Raw genomic sequence first — 21,172 nt, 5'->3', positions numbered from 1 at the left:
GTTATACAGAATGTGTCTTTGTGATCACATAAGAAAAAGAGAATATGAATAATACATACGACAAAAACAAGTACTATTAAATTGAAATAATTTAAATTGAAAATACATTTATTTAATTGATGATAATAAATATGAAAATACTATAATATATTAATAAAATATCCTCTTTTTTATTTTTATTATCTGGAATTATAGTAATGTTTATAAACTGTAAGTATTGTAGTCTATAAATATTTAACAAAAGTATTATTCTTTAAAATGGAGAAGTGATAATACATTATTTTTTTTTTTTTTTAAAATACAAGAAATTAAATTAAGAATCATGGCCATTATATAACGAACATTTAATGGTTACATTTTCAATGGCTAAAGAAAATAATAGAGATCATGCTATTGCGGGAGCTATTAGTGGATTTCTTACACGTTTCACTTGTCAGCCCTTGGATGTTGTAAAGATAAGATTTCAGGTAATATAAAGATTATAATATTATGATAATATATAAATATTCTGATCGTGCATATATATATATTTTATTTCATAAAATCATTAAATTATTTACATTTTATATTTTTTTATAGTTGCAAGTAGAACCTATAGGACAATATCATACTAGTAAATATCAATCTGTTTTCCAAGCATTTTGGTTGATATTAAAAGAAGAAGGAATATTTGCATTATGGAAGGGACATATGCCTGCTCAATTATTATCTGTAGTTTATGGGACAGGACAGGTAAAATATAATGTTAAATATAACTAGAAATTATAATTGAAAGAAAAAATTGATGTCATTACAGTTTTATTCTTATAATGTAATTATGGAATTTTCTGATAAATACTCATATTTAAATGAACGGAAATATTTAACAAATTTTATGGCTGGTGCAAGTGCTGGAAGTATCGCTACCATTATATCTTTCCCTTTTGATACTATTAGAACAAGATTAATAGCTCAATCTTACAATTGCAAAGTATATAAAGGTATATTACACTCATGTAGGTGAGTTTATTACATTTTAATCTAATTAAAACAAATTATATACATAATCTATTTGTTTTAATTTAACATCTGTTTATGTTTTATTTACAGTACAATTCTACATAAAGAATCACCAAAGGTCTTTTTTTCTGGAATATCACCAACTTTATTACAAATTGCTCCACATACTGGTTTACAATTTTTATTTTATAAATATCTTGTAGATATCTATAAAAAGTATTTTAAAGAAACTGAAACAAACTTTTACAATTCTATGATATCTGGTAGTATAGCTGGTTTAATGGCAAAAACCGTTGTATATCCAATGGATTTAGCACGAAAAAGACTGCAAATACAAGGTTTTGAATATGGTAGAAAAGAATTTGGTAGATTTTTTAAATGCAAAGGTTTGATAGATTGTTTAAGAGTAACGATAAAAGATGAGGGTGTAAAAGGTTTGTTTAAAGGTTTATTACCAAGTCAATTAAAAGCTGCATTGACGACAGCTTTACATTTTACTTTTTATGAACAAGCCTTATTAATTTTAAAGAATATATGACAATATTGATTTGAAAAAATAGATAACTAATGTTGTGTAATAAAATATGAATGAACATTACTACTGTTACACCGTAACAATGCACTGATCAACAACGATGCTCTCAAGATTTGATCTTTATTTTATTTATTATTTTAATGGTACAAATATATAAGTTAATAAAAAAAAAATTTACGATCAACTATTATAATTTTTTTTTACCGATCATTTACTGTGCTATTTTTTATCTTATAAAACAATTAAGGTAATCTCCAATACTTCACACATGCATATACACATATATGTATTACGTCCCATAAGTTAGTCACGTGTATATAAAATATATAGACCAATCAGAAAGATGAGACTATGATAGATTGTTTTGATTGGTAGCAAATACGTATAATCATTGTATCATAAAGCATTTATTATATAAACTATACATAAATTTGTAATTTTTAATTGACATTTAATATACCTTTTTTTTTTATACGTAATGTAGCTTTATTGTAATTATGGATTTATAAAATGTACTTAGTTGTGAATTTTTGTTAATATATAAGACGTAGAAAGAGATCAATATATGGAAAGTATGCGCTAACGATGCATTTTGAAGTTCTGCGCAGTTCTTGTTACCCCCTCTACTATCTTTAGGAAGTAGAATCCTAGGTGACTCATATCCGGCATCTGCCTGGGTCGTTCTTTCTGTCCCTGGTAGCGGTACGGGTAAGTTTGCATTCTGATTATTGCAATTTTTTTTTTTTCATTTATTTTATTTTTACTCTTTTATATCCTTTACCCTATTATAATCACATATCTTCTAAGTATTAACAAATCATTACATTTTCATTATTTATTTATAGAAATCTTTGCCGCTTTTCAACGAAAGAAAAATCTTCATAAGAATCACTAATATTTTGGGGATTGAAGCATCATATCAATCTATTAAACATGTAAGTAAAAAAATCTCATCTAATTATTTCAATCTTCTTGGTGTTGGAATTTTTTCTTTATTAAAAACTATAGTTTAGTGGATTATACAGTGATTCATAGAAGCCTTTTAATACGTTGTGTAATTTTCTGGAATTTTCCATTATGCGCATTGCCTATATTTGCAATGCGCGAATTTATCGAACCGTCCATAATGGAAGTATCCATCTTGCCCTCGCCAATGCGATGAAAAAAATTTTTTGGAAGATATCGTAGCACTTTCAAAATGGTTGTCGATTTATTTACTTCTATATTTGGATTTATTTTTTTTATATATATTCAAAATATCTTCGTTTAAGGATACGAACAAGGAGCACTATTCTTGGATTAATAAAACTTGGGTTAGTATTCTACTAATCCTTATTTTATATAAATATTATACTTAACAAATTAAATTGATTGTTAAAAATGTCCGTATAGAAAAATTCTAATTATGTGAAATATAATTTCTTTCTTTTTTCTTTTTTTTATATTTATATGTAACGATTTCAGAATTCTGATTTCTTACGTGCATATAATTGTCAAATATAAGCTTTATCTTTAATATAGAAATATATAATATAAAAACGAAATAATTTTATAACCCTCTTATTTTGGCATGCCTCCATTTTGTATTTCAATGGAGCATGAATGCTTGTAAGAGGAAGAGTAAAATGTGAATGAATGCCTTCGGAGTCCACACATTAAAGTCTGGAACCGTTTTCTCTATGTTCACTACAATTGTATAATTTACTAGTAAATTTGAGTTTTCTTTTTATAATATCTTTTATTTCTCTGGAATAATTTATTTAAATTAAATAAAGAGTTAATTCATTTTTTAGGACTTATGGATCTATGTCTGGTGGTTACCGTAGTAATAGTGTGAGCCATCGTGGAGGAGTAGGCCAACGAAATGGATATGGAAGTGGTGGATCAAATAGTCGTTTTGGAAGTCGTAATGGAGGTACAGGTGGAAATAGTGGAGGTGGTATTGCTGGACGTGGACCACGTAATGCCAATGTAGCTGGAACCAACCTGAGAAAACCAAATTGGGATTATGAGAACTTGAAACCTTTCAAAAAAGATTTCTATATACCACATCCAAATGTACAATCACGTCATCCTCGTGAAGTCGATTTGTTTAGGGAAGAAAACAAAATCACTCTCAAAGGGGAAAAAATACCTAATCCTATTCAATTTTTTGAAGAAGGAAATTTTCCTGACTATGTAATGCAGGCTATTAGAAAGCAAGGATTTACAGAACCAACTGCTATACAAGCTCAAGGTTGGCCAATTGCTATGTCTGGGCTAAATATGGTTGGAATAGCACAAACTGGATCTGGAAAGACATTAGGTTATATATTACCTGCTATTGTACACATCAACAGTCAACAACCTTTAAATAGAGGAGATGGGCCAATCGCTCTTGTTTTAGCACCAACTCGTGAACTTGCTCAACAAATACAAAGCGTTGTCAATGATTTTGGATCATTATCTTATGTAAGAAATACTTGCATTTTTGGTGGTGCCCCAAAAGGAAGTCAAGCACGTGATCTTGAACGAGGAGTAGAAATTTGTATCGCGACACCTGGACGTCTTATAGATTTCTTAGAACGAGGTACAACAAATTTACGAAGATGTACATATTTGGTATTGGATGAAGCTGATCGTATGTTGGATATGGGATTTGAACCTCAAATTAGAAAAATCATAGAACAGATCAGACCAGATCGACAAGTTCTCATGTGGTCAGCTACTTGGCCAAAAGAAGTAAGAAATCTTGCAGAAGAATATCTTACGGATTACACTCAATTAAATATTGGATCATTGACTTTGGCTGCAAACCACAACATTCTTCAAATAGTTGATGTATGTCAAGAACACGAAAAAGAAACAAAGTAAGTAATTCATAATTTCCTGAAGTTTCTGTCTTTTCTCAATGGAAAAAGAAACCTGTGATATGATGATATTAGTGATGAATATGAAATTTTTTGATTGCATTCATATCATTTTACCTCTAAGAAGAACTGACCCCCCACAGATTTTATTTTTACGAACAATATATGTTTATATAAATAGGTAAACAAATAAAAAAGATTAACTTTATTAAAATCTTTGAACAAATTTTAGATTGGGAACTCTACTTCAAGAAATTGGTAATGTAAATGATGATGGTGGAAAGACTATCATTTTTGTAGAGACAAAAAAGAAAGTTGAAAATATCACAAGAAATATTAGGAGATATGGCTGGCCTGCAGTATGCATGCATGGTGATAAGTCGCAACAAGAAAGAGATTATGTTCTTAGAGGTATGCTTTTTTTTGAATATATCACTTTAATTTCTTGTATAACAATGTATACAACATAATGTATAATTTTATAGAATTCAGAAACAAGAAAGGTTCTATTCTTGTAGCAACGGATGTTGCTGCACGTGGATTGGGTAAGTGATATCTTTCTTCTAGTTTTTCATTTTCTCTGAAAAACATTTTTTGCTATTTAAAAAAAAGAGAAAAAAAAAAACAAAAAAAAAGTTTTTATAACTATTCAATCATTCCGTGAATAGTAGAGGATAAACAGAGGGAGGTGGCGATGTAGCACAGACTGGTTATATGAAGTGATGCCTCACTGTTCAATGGATAAAGTGAAATAATTATTAATATGAACAACATGTTATATATTTGTAGGTGCGCGCATATATTTATAGTACTTTAATTACAAGACAATGTAATCATATGTTTGACATAATCTGAGAATGCTGCTTATCAACAGTAGGATCATATTTTTAATAATAATAATAATAATAAAAAAAAAAAAAAAAATCAACGTTATAGGAAAGTTATAAACGATAGAGTATTTGATAAAAGTTTAGTGTTGTGTTAGATAATAGCAAAATAATTTTTTTTTTTATATATATATATATATATATATACTTATAAGGTAGTAAATATAGATCCTGCTATTAACTGTGGTATTTTCAGAAGATACACATTGTGTAAAGTACAAGTATATGATATATTCTCAAACTTTACATAAGCTTTTAAAAACCAAAAAATAGAAGGCATTAGTTAGCTGGTATTTTTTAACAATATTTTTAGCTTATATCTCTCTTTACTTTTTATAAGTAGATGCAATATAATAAATGCTTTTAAGTAATAAAGATAGAACATTTCAAGTGTAATCAATTGATTTCTTCATTCTAGTGATGCTTTGCTTTTTTTCAATGTTTTAATAGCAAATATGTCTTTCTCAAAATCGTTTTTTCTTTTTTTCCTTGGGAAATATTAAGGTCCTTCTGTTTTAATAATCTGACCTTAATATTTCCTAAGAAAATGATTATGAGAGAGGTGATAAAATCGCTATGGTCGATAATTTTGAAGAAATTGATTTCTTACACATTAAATGATCTATCTTGTGTACATGGTGAGTTCTAAATCGTTCATGTAATATAATTTGTCTATATTTATATACTAGTAAAAATAAATATTGACAATATTCTTTACATCTTATATATGAAACTCACCATGTATTAATATATTCCCAATCGACACACGTACATACAGCTTTACTGTTCTTCATTTCAATATTTGTACATTGAAATTTATAATTTAATTTTATATGTACAAATTATAATATTTTTTCATCTATTTTGTAAGTGCAATTATACCAATTATTAGTTTAGATTTTATTCATAAAAATTTATGGGATTAGTAGATTGCAATTTCACTATTAGAATATAAACTAATCCTTTGTGAGCTTTCAATGAAAAGAACGTGAAATTAGTGTATAACTAAAACAGTTCTTTGGAAAATAATGTACGTGTAAAGCATCTTGCAAAAGAATATTTTTCTTTTTTTTTTTTTTTTCCTTTTTTTTTTATAATTTAATTTATTACTCTCTTGCAATATTATAATTTACTTATAAGTTATCTCAGTTATTGTTTATCGTAATGCTAGTTGATGATTGACATTTGAAAATTTTAAATATTAATTACTTTTATTTCTAATTTGCACATAAAGTAAAAGTGTGTTTCCACCAGCATAGCTGTCGAATATATTTGCTAATGCAATCTATTCCCATTGTGTTAGTTCTGAGAGCTAAGACGAGGATATGATGGGCTTGTGTCGAAGACTTGAGAACAGTTTTAATGCGACAAAAAAAAAAAAAAAAAAAAAAAAAAAAAAAAAAGAAAAAAAAGAAAAAAAAGAAAAAAAAAGAAGAAAAAAGAAATAATAATAAAGAAAAGAAAAAAAGAAACAAACAAAAAAAATGGTTTTAGTGATAAGTGTGGGCATCTTTTAATTTATGTTAATCAGTCTGGTTGTCTTTTGTTTCAGAGGCACATGGTGCACAGAATACGTTGAGTGTGCGATGAAAACGATCTCGTTCCATAAAGAAAAAACATGGCTCACTCATAGTACGTGCGCAATTTTGCATATAAAATACTTGTACTTAATGTGCCTCTGTGTACAGCCTGTGTACCACAGAAGTATAGTGGTGCGCGGGCGTTATCGCGCTGGTTGGTTGTGAGATAAAACGCTGGTTTCCATTTTGGTACAACCATCACACTTCATAGCCAATGCTCAGCCGGTGTCAGAGACAACAATCTATTGATTTTGCTACTATCGCTACTCGAAGGTGATGCTTAGGACACAACACTCTGTGATCTGAACTTGCATTCAAGACTACACACCCCCTGGGGCATTTTGTATGCAGTCATACGGAATGCAATGTTCAGCAGTAACTGGGTTTGTATTTATTATAATGCAGCAGACTTAAGCGTTATAAAGTACGCATTCATGCGTAATTTATAAACTAAGCTAATTTGTATCCTTTCATTTTATGACAATAATTCCGAAGACAACAATATAATTTTTATTATACATTTTTTCTCTCATTGTTATATTTTCTTTCTATCGATTTTTACACTTCAACTTTTTGTATATAAATACTTTGTGATGTCATATTATTTTCAACTATCATTGAAATTGCCTTTACTATGTTGCGTGGAATTATTGATTTAGAAAACATATTAAATATTTCATATTTGTATAGATCAAAGTAACTTTATTTTGGTCATTGTTACACAGAGAAATTCTATTCCATTTTCATTTATTATATTTTAACGAATGATTATAGGTGTTTGTTTAGCTGCATATGTATACAAAAATATGTGTATATATATATATGTGTGTGTGTGTGTGCATGTATATATATATATATATATATATGTAAGGAACAAATAATATAAGCTGTAATGCAAGATAGAAAGAAATATCAGAGACATAAATCTACAATTTTTTTTGTGTAGCTTTCACCTTTGTATTTCTACATATTACTATTTTATACAACAATTTTGATATATGAAAATTCAGGGATATAAAAAGAAAAACTTGTTAGAATTGTAAAAAAAAAAGAGAAAATGATGCGCATCAATTGTTTTTACCTTCTTTATAATGATTATTTTTCTTTAGATGTTGACGATGTAAAATATGTGATCAACTTCGATTATCCGTCGTCGTCTGAAGACTACATACACAGAATTGGAAGAACAGGCCGTTCGCAAAGTACAGGAACGAGTTACGCATTCTTCACTCCACAAAATAGCAGACAAGCTAAAGATCTAATTAATGTACTTCAAGAGGCTAATCAGGTCATCAATCCAAAATTGGCAGAATTAGCAACGAGAACTGGTGGTGGCGGTTACAATCGTAGTGAGTGTTTTAACAGAAGATGGTTGATATCATCAATAAAATATTTTTAAAAACAAATAATAAATTACAAAATTAATTATTTTAGATCGTTGGGGATATGCAGCCCGTGGAAGGGAAAACACATTCTCTGGAACACATAAACGTTTCGACAACTCAAGGAACAGTTATAATAGTTGATCGGACTAAATCTATTTTCTTACATGGTATTGAACGATCGACTATCGAAACATTTTAGTTTTACGTACAATTAAACCTTAATTTTTGTCATTAGAAAAAGTTCATTCTATGTTAATACCAGAGAGTGTACGGAACATTTATTATTATTTATCTGGCCAAACATACATCTTTCTTTGTTTTGTAGTTCTAGCGATGAACATTTCGTTACTTTTAATTTTTACGTACAGAGAGTATCTCTGTACATATCTGTGATTGATAGGAAGAAAGAGAAAAAAAAAAGTAAATTTTATTTTTTACGATAATAATGTATCGTTGCTCATCGTATTTTTTTTTTGTTTTTCTTTTTCTCATGAAAGTTGAGACGTGTATAAGATATATACTTAAGAAATTCATGTTAAAAAAAAAAAAAAAAGAAAAAGAAAAGAGAATAGTTGCGCATAGTACTAAAAATGATAATATCAGGTATAGAAGAATAAGTCAGAAAACAAAATGTTATATTTTATTAATAAACATTTTATTTTCACTTATTTGTTTGGGAATAAAATTACGTGAAATCTTTCTGGACTTTTTTCACCAGCAAAATATTTTATAAATGAAAGAAAAAACATACCTGATATTATCCTTTTTATAAAGGTTCTAAACACTCAAATCTCTCAATATGTTTTACAATAGTTTCAGAATTTTTTTTATTTAGTTCTTTTGAAAATTGTTATAACACGTCTCAATTGTAGGATTGCATGGTATATAGGGGTATAATTTAGTAAACTCGTCAGTATTCATTCCAATTCTTTGAAATGATCAGACACAACCCTGATCATAAGCAAAGTTCTTTTTTCAATCGTATGTTGTGTGAAAGAACTCCAGAGAAGAAGTCATGATAAAAATCATTGTAATTGTCCCGTTCGATTAGAAAAGTTTTATACAAATAATGTTATCGAAGACAAATTATTCAAAAAAAGAAAAAGTAAAAAAAAAAAAGAAAAAAAAATAAGAAAACTTGAAAAAAAAATCCTTCTACTGAATCAAATGGTATATTCTCCCATGACATTAAAATTGATGTTTTCATAAATGTGTTTATTTAATTTTCTTCTCAACTAAATAAAGCACTATATAAGATTATTGCACATTGATGTATCTCCCTATGTTGACAACAATAAAATTTAAACAAGTTGAAGGAAATATTTCAATGTTTTTTATTCATTTTCATTGTTAAATCTTAATAGGTCTTTGTTCTAGAATGTATTATAATTTTATGTAAAGTAAATACGTTAATATACTAAAGTAGGAAAATAAGTAGCATTTTGTGTATGTTACATGAACAATATTATAATCTGTTCATAGTTTTAATATTTTATCTTATATATTTAAATATTTATCCATTATCTATGATTAAATTGATTTCGAAACGGTGGTAAATCCATTATTCTAGCAGTCCCCAATAAAACCAGTGCTGAAAGTAAAACAAATAAGTTAGTAATAAGATAACCTCAAATTTTCGATAATTAAAATATGCGCAAAATTGATTGATAATATAAAACTTGCGAAAAAGAAAATATTAATTTGATAATTAATGAAATACACATACCACTTGCAATAGTATACATTACTGTTTTTCCTTTAGGTTTTTGTAATTTCTTTGAATGATAATAAACGTAAATGCCTGATCCAATCAGACCACCACCACTAATAATTCTGCAAGCCAAACAATCTCGATCTCTATTAGTTATTACACTGTTAATTGTGCTTGACATTTTTTATAAAACATTAGTTTAAAACAAATATTACTTTTTTACCAAATGCTTATGATTTTAATACTAAATAAATCTAAATTGTTATAAATGAGTAATGTCAGAAGTGTGTTACAATAGGTTATGTTATGTTTGACAACTTTCGATATATCGAAAATATCGTTTTCATGAATCTAATTTTCACGATTAAGTGTGAATCATATCTATGATTGGTCATATTCTTTCAAATTAATTTCACAATATAATAATTATAAATTATCGATACAATAAATATTAAATGATATTAAATTAATTCTAATTAATATATAAGATTTATATTGTTTTAATTTATAAAAATGCTAGTAAGAAAATGTTGAGAATCATCTGTTATTACTTAACTTTATAGTATGTATAAAAAAACTTTTTAATAAAGATTTATGAGTAAATAATAATAAAAAAGATAAGATGTTCAAATTTGGATTCTCAGAAAAAAATGATGTTAAAGGTATTCATTAATTTCATTTTATAATATTTATAAAAAAATATATAACTTTGATATGTTTGAGGTTATAATACTATTTCAATAATCGCCGCTATTTTCATTGGCGCTATAATTTAAATTTTTATAATATATTATATTTTGTAGAAAATAATACTAATAAAGAAAAATCTGTTCTTACTTGGATAAATGCATCTAGAATAGAAGTAGCACCATTTGATTATAATCGAAATTATGAACCCGATGAATATTTAGAAACTAAAATCTTTGATGAAATTAAATTCAAATTAATCCGTTCTGACAAAGTATTATGCAACTTAATAGGAAATAATTCTGTAAATATAATCGAAGCAGAATCACAGCATTCCGATCTTATACCTGCAAAATATGAAGGTATATATAATTAAGTTATAATTTTAAAAAATTATATAATACTTATTGCAAATAATTATTGCAAAATGTCAAGGTGGTTTGAAGATATGGGAATGTACTTACGATTTAGTTGAATATATAATTCAAGAAAATATAAAATTCGAAACTAAGCTGGTGCTAGATTTAGGTTGCGGTGTTGGAATTATTGGATTAATATCACTCTTGAATGGTGCCCTCGTCCATTTTCAAGATTATGTTTGTATAATTTTATTATTTCTCTTCTTTTCTTATGATATAAAATATTTAAAATGATGTGTATAATATTAAAAGATTTTTGCAGAATGCAGAAGTAATTACATCGGTTACTATACCAAATGTTTTTTTAAATTTCAAAGACAAGCAAAAAACATTGGAGAAGTGTGAATTTTATTGTGGAGATTGGGCATCATTTACGATGCTTTTTGAAAAAGATAGTAAAAATGAGGATCAAAAATATGACTTCATTTTTACCAGTGAAACCATATATAATCCTGAAAATCATAGAAAATTATATGAAGTCTTTAAGAAGAAATTGAAACCAAATGGCATTGGGTAAAAATAATAATTGACAATTTTTATAAGTTTTAAATGATTGATATCAACTAAATAATTCTTTTAGACTCATAGCTGCAAAGACATATTACTTTGGTGTAGGAGGAGGAATGCGCCAATTTGAAACTATTGTAAAGAAGGATGAACTGTTCAACACTGAAGTGGTTTGGAGGAATTCAAAAGGTTTTCATTAATTGTTTAAAAATATATATTTTACTAATAATTATAATAATCTTTTTTCTTCTTATAAATAATATAGTAATATAATACAATTATATATTTTAGGTCTACAAAGAGAAATATTAAAGCTATCTTGGAAATAAAAGGAATGTAAATTCAATCTAATAAAATTAATAACATTGGAAGAAAAATTGCAATGCCATGTTATAATTATTAAGGTGATAATCTTTCATAAACCCATCCATTCTCACCTGTATGAACAAAAATATTATCTATCTTTTCTCCTGAAATTGGTCGTCTGAAACGAATTCTATCGTGCAAACGATCGCTTTGTCCTTGCCAAAACTCAACTGATTTTGGTTTAACTAAATAACCACCCCTAGAAAAAATCGATTAATTGATTGTATATAACTATACAAGAAGATAAATAGAGAAAATTTGTAAATGCATTACCACCAATCTGGTCTTTTAATATCATCTTCCGTATATTGAGCAAGTAATTCCCTTTCTCTCACAATAAGAGTATGTCTGTTAGCAATGACAGTACTTTGTTTACTGGACATAGATCCTATCTTACTTGGAAATGGTCGACTATTAAAATATTCATCGGAATCATTAGCTGAAGTTTTTTCAATAGTTCCCTCTATACGTACCTACAATATGTATAAATCAATAATGTTAAATTAATATTTTTATTTAGAAATGTATAAATTGTATATCATACAGCTCGGTGTAATGGTTCCCAATAGAAAGTCATTGCAACATTGGGATTTTGTTCCTAAGAATCAAATAAATACGATTTTAATTATCTATATTATAATAATAGAAAATAATAGAAGCATGTAAACTCACTATTTCTTTACCCTTTCTGCTATTATAATTTGTATAAAATTTGAAACCTTCCATATCAAAATGTTTTAATAATACTGTTCTTACAGACGGAATGCCATCTCTGAAATAATGATTAATTTATTATATACTGCATTACTAATGTTTCATATATCTAAGAATTAAATTACTTAGTTGCTGTTCCAAGAAATACCGCATTTGGTTCAAGTATATGTGGTGATTCGCATGCTTCATCAAACCATGCTTTGAATTGTCCTATTGGTTCTTTACTTACCAAATTTTCTTCTATAAAGGTTTCACTTCTATTTTTGTATTTCATTCGCATATCTAAAACACATTCATTATTATAATGAAATAATGAATAATCTTTATTAAACTATTAATATATAAAACTATTTAAAAAAAAAAATCTATCAGTTATCGATGATAAAAGTATATGATTTAATAGGAAGTATCATAATTAGAGATTATAATAATTCTAAACAATTAATAAATATACCTCCTATTACATTATGTGATATACCCGACATGGTCTGTATTGTTTTTTTTAACACTTCAATGATAATGCTTTTATGCATGTACTGATAAATATTCTCGTTACTTAATGTTCCAATCGATAAGCTGACCGAGATTGATAAATTCTACAAAAATAAACCTTTCTAGTGGAATGAATTTGTTATACTATATTACAAGTATCTTATTATTACTTCCATCACGTTATTATTCTTGATATCTTTTCATCGTAACTATTTAAATAATTCGTATGTAGTCAAGGTTAATGTTTGTCTTTTACTCGTTATCTAAGTAAATACAGGACCGTATTACGTGCGAAATGATACCAGGGTAAAGAAGAATACTTTCAAATATTTCTTAAAGAGTAATGAGTATTTTTGTATTACTCGTCAATTTTATTAATATTAAAACGTAATCTCGAAAAATTATAGTATATTTTATTTTTTTGTATTAGCGAGTACATAATTTCGATATTATATTTTATATATATATATATATATATGTGTGTGTGTGTGTATATATATATATATATACACATATATAACATAGTATGTACATATAAAGGTCATTTTTATTACTATTTTATTTACTCAAAGCATAGGACTACATTTTTAGAGTATTAATTATATATAGAAAATTAATAGAAAATTAATTTTTAGAATATTAATATTAATATTTATGAATTTAGATTTTTCATCATTCTAATATAATTTTTACAAATCTTTATAATTTTCAAAGTCACTTGATTTTTCATGACAGGTTAGAAAGTATTTGAATGGCTCAAAATTGTTCTTCAGTTATAAATGTTTTATTACCTTTTTATTTAAACCTTTTGAATAACACTAGCTTGCTTTATCAGTGTTATTATCATTTTTTTTTAAAAAGAAAACTATAAATATTTTTATTTGTTATTTTTATAATGGATTATTGTAATAAAGTTATGGATAATGAGTTAATTAAATGTAGGATCAGTTTCTATGAATAAAAAAATATTTGATATGTATAACAAGTTAATAAAAAAAAAGCAGTTACAAACAAATAATTTATATATTAAAAAAAGATGTATACATAGGATATTCACATAACATTTTGTAACCATGCATCCAATGCTTCCATTTGAGCAGGGGTTTCAGGATCTTTGATAAAGGCACTTGATTCTGCAAATTCTACTTTTGAATTGAGATGATTGAATTCAAAATCTTTGTTAGATTTTCCAAGAAAGACATTTGAGGATGTCGCATCCGTAGCTTCCAGTTGATTAGTTTTAGTTAATCTTAAAAGATTTAATTCTTTTTCTAATAATGATTTTATCACAATACAACCTTTAGCCATTGTTTGATCTTGTTTATTGCATAATATTAATATTGGCAATTTTTTGTGTCCATCTATATCTGACAATAAGTTGTATAAATACCTAAATAAAAACATAATTTATAGATTATTCTATGAAATATTTATGTTAATTCATCTTTAAAATATTCAGATTTACATATAGTACTCTTGATACTTACTCTGCCACATCCCTAATATTTTTTTGAAACGTAACAGAATCAATGACAAAAACAATTCCTTTCGCAGATATTTTATATTTATCAAAAAATTTGTAACGTAAACGTTCATCTCCAGGTATATCCACGATCTTTAAAGTATTCTGAAACAAAAATAAGTAAAAGTTATTAATCTTTATGTTTGAAACTGCTTTTCAATTTATATATCCTATTGCTAAATATGTGAAAAATATATGAATACTTACATTATTGATATTTATATCTCCTATATTTTCCTTAACAGATGTATGAGTTAGAATGAATTTGGAACAAAGCAAACGTGCATATATCAACGTTTTTCCAGCATCACTAAGTCCAGTCAATATAATATTCTGACCAACAGATCTTCTTTTACGCCATATAGCATATAGTACTATTGATAAAGATGAAATTATATTACTTTTGATAAAATTTAAAAATATATGAACTTGATCATTAGACAAAATTAAATGAAAAATAAATGGAATTATTATATTAAAAATTAAATGAGAATGAAATCAAATCAAAAAGGAAAAATATAATCACATTTAGTTATTTAATTAAATTATACTCAAAATATATTTATTATATCATTATGCACTCAAGAATAATACCTTGAATATCATTACAATAATATATTTTCAATAATATATTGATTTATTTTAAATAATTTAAATTACTAAAAGTTAATATTAATGATATAAATAATTTTGTATAATAATCGACATGTTTTAAAAGAATCATGTCAATTGTTTAATTGACAAAATGAATTGAAATATCAAATTGAATGAGTGTTCATATCTATATGAACAATAAAGTTAAATATAACAATATCATTTTCTGTGACATTTTTATATAAAAGAGATGAGAATATATAAAAATAAATTAAATTCTGTTTATGGCATATGGTTAGGCTAATTTATAAATTTTACTTTTAATTACCTAAAGTTATTACGATGGCCAAAACTGCCGTTAGTATGCCTATTAATACTGAATTTGTATTATCTTGCTGTAGATGCTTCATATGTTTTTCCATTGTTAAAATTATTCAATTTTTATTTTAATAATTTTTAAACACATGTGTTGATACAACCTACCAGCTATCTTTTCTGTTATGAGCAGCCATTGTTGTATAATTGTTATTACCGACACTTGTGTCGATATTACAGATTTCAAACGATAAAAACATAATTCTATATTATCGATAATGATAACGAAGTATCCATCGATAAAGTCGATAAATACTCCAATACTACGCGATTTGTATACATTGTGTACATTCGTGTACATGTGATATTACGATAAGTATAGGCAAAATATGAATTACAAGTGTAATAATGAAAAATTGTCCCCATTATGAGCTTGTTACGTCGGTATATAAATAATGTAATTTAAAAAACTGTACTGCGTAATCTAATAATCGAATTAATATATGATAGAAATTTTTGAATATAATATGACTATTTTTTTTTTTTTTTTTTTTTTTTTTTTGGAAAATAAATAAGAACAAATAGTAATAATAAAGAAATAAAAATGTTTTAGTGCATTTTTCGAAGAAATCATTTTATAATTCCATCATACTTAATGCTTTTATTTATCGATATATAACTTAAAGTAAACTTTAAGTACATTAATGTTTAATTGAAATTAAAAAGAAAAGATTTTGAAAATGCAGTGAAATATGCAGCCATTCGCCCGATAGTATTTGCATTATATAATCTGGATTTAGATTTCGATTATCGCAAATATTATCGACCCAGGTCTCACCACGTGGAGGTTGCTGCATCTGAAGACCCTATTCTAAATCCTTGTCGAAATATAAAAGAGAACTAATTCGATAATTGTCAGAGTTAATAAAAAAATCCGTGTATTTTGAGATTCAACAGTAGACTGATTGTTCGTCATCTATAAAAAGTCGGTCAAACTTTTGTTATTGTTTACATAACTGACCGCTAAACTACTGTCCGATAACTACTGATTGATAAAGAGTATAAGAATAGAAATTTGTATATTAATGAAAAGATTAAATTATTTAAGCTTATCTTTTTTACCTTACGAAGTTTTACGTTTGTTCGCATCACTTTTTAAATATCATCATTTGTTATATATCATGCGCGGACACAGAGAAAAGTAATAAGAAAAAAGTTAAGAATTTTATGCGAACGAGTTTCACGGCTATTGGGTCGTCGTGGCAAATTTATTGCTTTATCCTCTCTCTCTCTCTCTCTTTCTTTCTCTTTCTCTTTCTCTCTTCAGATTAAGATTCGAATCTCTTGGGAAGAATTTCTTGCGGACATAACTACTTGTCAGTCAGTAAACGTAGCTGTTATGGTCAAGACACTTCAGCAACTTCTCGTTGCTTATTCGACGTCCCTCGAGAGTTTGAGTCAAAGTAGAAGAATGTTTTTACGGTAGTAAGTAAGTACGTACATTCGCTAGATCATTCAAAGTTCGATTCTCTTTCAAATCGAATGATTTATTCGATATATTCTATCTATATCCTCGATCCTGATATTTTATTCGATTATTCATTAAATAACACGAAGAACATCGAACAACATACGAATACATTCATATACATATAGAAGATAATAAATATCGAGATCGTGAAGCAAAGTATAATCGGTTTGGAAATATCTTTTCTTTTTCGATATTCGAGTTTTCGAGAGTCTTGGACGAAATGGTCTCTCTCTCTCTCTTTATGATCAGAGGATCCTCGACAATGGACCATTAACGTAAGGCAGTTTCCAAGGGCCTGTCCATATATTTTTTCGAGCTTTGTCCTGCTACCAACGAACGAACGAATGAGAGAGAGAGAGAGAGAGAGAGAGAGAGAGAGAGAGAGAGAGAGAGAGAGAGAGATGGTGGTAGAAAGGGGTACATAAAAAATCAGGACACTCGAGATCTGAGGCTGCTCTTGTTACTACTACCGTAAAAGAGATCGAGCTCTTGGCAAAGGAGGTAGAGTAGTAGTCCCGCACGCTCGATCGGTAAAAAAGGAAGGGGGTGTGATAAACTGCGGTAAGAAAAAGAGTCTCAAGGTAGAAAGAGACAAAGTTAAATATTCTCTCCTTTTCGAGTCGAGTTTCTTCTTACAAAGGACGAAGAAGGGAGAACGAAAGCGTAGGATCGCAAAAAAGGACCGCCCTACCTGTACCTCTGTGAACGCTCGACGCGAAGAATCTGCAATTATATCGCGAAAAAGGAAGCGAATGTCCTCCGACAAACTGTTTCCTGGACCGTAAACAATCCTGCCAAATAAGTCGCCGCACTTATAAATCCTCTATCTTCGAGATACTTCCACTACTACCACACCCGCGCTTACTTTTCGATTCGTTCTTCTTTATATATTTTTTTTTCTTTCTTTCTTTCTTTCTTTTCTTCTTTTTCTTTTCTTTTCTTTCTCTCCTTCGTTATATTTTTATGCGCTCGATATCATAATCTAATTATTCGACGAGCCCTTTTAATTCTTTCGTAAGGAGATCTATGTCATGGCTCGGATTTATATGAATGAAATTTATGTCGAAGGGAATATATGAAATATTCAAGGGATATTCGAAGGAAAGAAAATGATAGAACGTATCTTTTAATACGAGCATATTGCTTAATAAACGTCAAACATCTTCTGAAATTCATATAATATTCTCTCTATTTCTCTTTATATTTATAGGATTACTATTAAAAGATATATAATAATAGTTTTTTTTATACATTATTTTTCACTTTTCTAATTTTTATGGGAAATTCGCAATTCACGTGATTCGTTCTATAAGGACGTAAAGAAAAGAAAAGAATAACACGAAAGAATTAATATTGATTAATAAATGACATTGAAAATGTTACAATAGTTTTTTACAAAAACAATCAATGAGAGAAGATATTTATTAATATAAATGAATTGCATAATAGATATATATGTGTCAGGACTTTTTAAAATCTAACAATTTTCTCTATTAATTATTTTGAAGGATATAAATAATATAATATCTTTATTATACAACTTTTCACGTTTCTCTTTTTCAATTAATTATTGACTTTCTATTGTAAAAAAAAAAAAAAAAAATATAAAAAAAAAAACCGAAGAAAAGAAAAGAGAAAGAAAAAAGAAATTTGCCTTACTAAAATGTAAACGTAATCTAATCACAATAACTGACAAGCCCTTTCATAAGATGATCGTATACTAGTATCTTGCACCTGGTTAACACTTTGATAAATTTACTAATGTATTCTTGGGTACATAGAAAGTAATGGCTGGAAATTGAACTGACTTGATAACTACCAATCCTATATCATCGTTCTTAAACGTTACGATACTTTTAAGTATCCCTTTTGATCTCGCGAATTCGTGCTCGATCTATGAAAGAAGCAACTTTGTAGCGTAACACCGTCGTAAAAGTTTCTTTTTTATTTTCATTCGCTTTTTCTTTTTTCTTTTTTATTCGTCCATGATACATAAATCTCCGAGGAATGAATACGACCGTTAGAAATATAAAACCGGCTGCTCTCTCTCTCTCTCTCTCTCTCTCTCTCTCTTTTTCTTTCTCTCTTCAGATAGAGAAAGAGAGACAAAATGGTTGAGCCATTAAAAATAGTTGATTCGTTCACAAAGTAGCACAAAGATGAATGCATGAATCGTTTTCAGGTGACATTGATGATGGTATCCTTTTAATAAAATGTTACAAATTCGTCGCAGAAAGAAAGAGAGAGAGAGAGATGGTAGTTTATGGGGTTCGACTAAGGTACGAAAGGTTCTTTACGTTTTGAGTGCTCCTATCTTTGCTTTTGTGGGGGTTTATATCTCTAAAGTCATTCTTAAAGTTGCGACGATGACGGTTAAGCATTCAGGATGGATTAAATAAATCATAATTCGTATTAAACTTTCGATATGTTTAAATAGAGTTTCATTTTTATAGGAGGATATTTTTCTATCATGCATATATGATGAATGATAATATGAACGATCGGGAATTAGCATTGTTTCAAAATTTCGATTGGACGTTAGCAAATGATTTTTAAAGACAAATTGACCATTCGAAGATAGAATTAAATCTGAGAATACAATAACGATACTAGTTCTTTCGTTTTTAACATTTTAATTACGTATATATATATATATATGTGTCTGAACAATTGAAAATTTGTATTGGTTTTAATTTTAAATAAGACTTCGTAGAAAATTTTTCGACGTGGATTGACAATTAGAGAAGCTTAAAAAAAAGATCTGGGAATCTACTTACATGTTGGTTTCCATCTACCGTGAGAAAAATCTGATTTTTTTTTTCTTATTCCTTCTACTTTTTTCTTTTTTTTTTTTTTTTTTTTTTTTTAAGTTCTTCCTCTTTTTGCCGCCAAGATATTCTTATCCATGGAGGTTGGGTAAGGACTCGAAGGTCCAGTGTGAGAGTTAGGATCTTGAAAAGCCGTGAACCCTTAAAGAACTTCGATCTGGATCCCTCCCTTCTGTCGGCATAGATCCCCGTTTTCTGGAAATTCTTACGTTACCTGCCGACTCCGTTTCAATGGAAACTTCATCGGCCACGAAATGACATGAGGGTGGTAACCAGGATGGTGTAACGACGGTGGTAAAGGCGACAGCCTTTATGTGAAATTTACAAAGGAAAGGATTCAAAAATTTCCCCCTTTTTCAATCAAACTTCCTCGAGGAATCGAATGACGAAATCTGATCTGATTTCTTTTGGTTAATCGGCTCTATTTGAAAATATTGACGTGATATCCAATCTCAATCGATCCAAATATTGATCGATTTATCTTTCTATATGTTTTTTTATTTTCATCTAAATTAAATCTTTATCACTTAATTCATAATTCTTAAAAATTAAGTCATTAATTTGGAACAATTAAAAGAAATGAGGTTTTAATCAATTATCATTCAATCGTTTTCATATAAATTTTATAATTATTATCTTTTACATAGACTATATTTTCATTGCTTTTTCTTTTTCTTCTTTTTAATTTTTTTTTTTACATATAGAAAAGTTTCTGGGGATGGAAGAAATAAACAAAAAAAAAAAAAAAAAAAAAAGTATTTAATCTTATTTTTCAATATTGATACTGAGATCAAATGCTATACGTATGCATGAGGAAAAGAGGAAAAAGAAGAAGCAAAAGAAGAAGCAAAAGAAGAAGCAAAAGAAGAAGAGGAAGAAGAAGAAAAAGAAGAAGAAGAAGAAGAAGAGGGAAAACGCGCATAGCTTTTTTTTTTTTTTTTTTTTTTTTACACAATCAATATAAAAAGATGTACCAGCTATAGCGTTGGGTTCTCTCAAAGATCAGAACCATGGAAAGATCAGTTTTTTATATTCTTACGGACGAGAGAAACCCGTTTCGCTATCCCTTTCCGCCTCCGCGATTTCCGTGCCACGTATAAACCCCCAATTTTCGCACAAAGGAGAGTCTTCTTGAGAAACCTTATAAAATGGAAGGCACAATAAAGCCTTTGTCCGCATGGACTTACCCCATCCGTCAGATTGAGTCGACCGATTTTTTATTCTTCTCCCTCGTTCTTCTTTCCTCTTTTT

At 27.9% G+C, this 21,172-nt stretch overlaps 6 protein-coding genes across 8 annotated transcripts; 3 read left to right on the top strand and 3 right to left on the bottom strand.

The window, feature by feature from the left end:
* The first annotated feature begins 69 nt into the window (after positions 1 to 69).
* On the top strand, positions 70 to 1,718 carry LOC124430473 (mitochondrial thiamine pyrophosphate carrier). Its single transcript, XM_046977101.1, has 5 exons — positions 70 to 210; positions 306 to 467; positions 580 to 732; positions 797 to 999; positions 1,090 to 1,718. The coding sequence occupies exons 2-5, from the start codon at positions 348 to 350 to the stop codon at positions 1,535 to 1,537; spliced, it is 924 nt and encodes a 307-aa protein (XP_046833057.1). The 5' UTR covers positions 70 to 210; positions 306 to 347; the 3' UTR covers positions 1,538 to 1,718.
* Positions 1,719 to 2,119: 401 nt separating this feature from the next.
* On the top strand, positions 2,120 to 9,555 carry LOC124430472 (ATP-dependent RNA helicase p62-like). 3 transcript variants are annotated; one of them, XR_006943771.1, is made up of 8 exons: positions 2,120 to 2,242; positions 2,380 to 2,469; positions 2,806 to 2,847; positions 3,328 to 4,383; positions 4,616 to 4,794; positions 4,869 to 4,928; positions 6,823 to 7,233; positions 7,960 to 8,195. XR_006943771.1 is itself a non-coding variant. In XM_046977099.1 (8 exons), coding segments are annotated over exons 2-8 (1,671 nt in total). In that variant the 5' UTR covers positions 2,127 to 2,242; positions 2,380 to 2,467; the 3' UTR covers positions 8,377 to 9,555. The 3 variants fall into 3 exon arrangements, 2 of the variants coding, with proteins under 2 accessions (XP_046833055.1, XP_046833056.1); XM_046977099.1 differs by lacking the exon at positions 6,823 to 7,233 and adding an exon at positions 8,285 to 9,555 and having other exon boundaries at positions 2,127 to 2,242; positions 7,960 to 8,199; XM_046977100.1 differs by lacking the exons at positions 2,806 to 2,847; positions 6,823 to 7,233 and adding an exon at positions 8,285 to 9,555 and having other exon boundaries at positions 2,130 to 2,242; positions 7,960 to 8,199.
* On the bottom strand, positions 9,546 to 10,264 carry LOC124430476. The gene is made up of 2 exons (XM_046977105.1): positions 9,962 to 10,264; positions 9,546 to 9,826 (listed from the first exon to the last, which is right to left on the bottom strand). Exons 1-2 carry the CDS (start codon positions 10,125 to 10,127, stop codon positions 9,756 to 9,758), a joined length of 237 nt encoding a protein of 78 aa, XP_046833061.1. The 5' UTR covers positions 10,128 to 10,264; the 3' UTR covers positions 9,546 to 9,755.
* A 175-nt stretch (positions 10,265 to 10,439) lies between these two features.
* On the top strand, positions 10,440 to 11,992 carry LOC124430474 (histidine protein methyltransferase 1 homolog). Its single transcript, XM_046977103.1, has 6 exons — positions 10,440 to 10,608; positions 10,750 to 10,995; positions 11,069 to 11,229; positions 11,315 to 11,565; positions 11,633 to 11,748; positions 11,851 to 11,992. The coding sequence occupies exons 1-6, from the start codon at positions 10,569 to 10,571 to the stop codon at positions 11,886 to 11,888; spliced, it is 852 nt and encodes a 283-aa protein (XP_046833059.1). The 5' UTR covers positions 10,440 to 10,568; the 3' UTR covers positions 11,889 to 11,992.
* On the bottom strand, positions 11,852 to 13,489 carry LOC124430475 (pyridoxine/pyridoxamine 5'-phosphate oxidase-like). Its single transcript, XM_046977104.1, has 6 exons — positions 13,094 to 13,489; positions 12,765 to 12,921; positions 12,598 to 12,697; positions 12,470 to 12,523; positions 12,199 to 12,398; positions 11,852 to 12,124 (listed from the first exon to the last, which is right to left on the bottom strand). Exons 1-6 carry the CDS (start codon positions 13,170 to 13,172, stop codon positions 11,959 to 11,961), a joined length of 756 nt encoding a protein of 251 aa, XP_046833060.1. The 5' UTR covers positions 13,173 to 13,489; the 3' UTR covers positions 11,852 to 11,958.
* Positions 13,490 to 14,135: 646 nt separating this feature from the next.
* On the bottom strand, positions 14,136 to 15,764 carry LOC124430303 (signal recognition particle receptor subunit beta). Its single transcript, XM_046976646.1, has 4 exons — positions 15,576 to 15,764; positions 14,861 to 15,027; positions 14,619 to 14,758; positions 14,136 to 14,521 (listed from the first exon to the last, which is right to left on the bottom strand). Exons 1-4 carry the CDS (start codon positions 15,667 to 15,669, stop codon positions 14,185 to 14,187), a joined length of 738 nt encoding a protein of 245 aa, XP_046832602.1. The 5' UTR covers positions 15,670 to 15,764; the 3' UTR covers positions 14,136 to 14,184.
* Between the last annotated feature and the right edge of the window lie 5,408 nt (positions 15,765 to 21,172).

Source organism: Vespa crabro, chromosome 18 (genome assembly GCF_910589235.1).
Source record: "Vespa crabro chromosome 18, iyVesCrab1.2, whole genome shotgun sequence".
Taxonomy (NCBI): Eukaryota; Metazoa; Arthropoda; class Insecta; order Hymenoptera; family Vespidae; genus Vespa; species Vespa crabro.
Note: the sequence above shows the minus strand (reverse complement) of the source record. Positions and strands in the feature narration are given on the sequence as shown.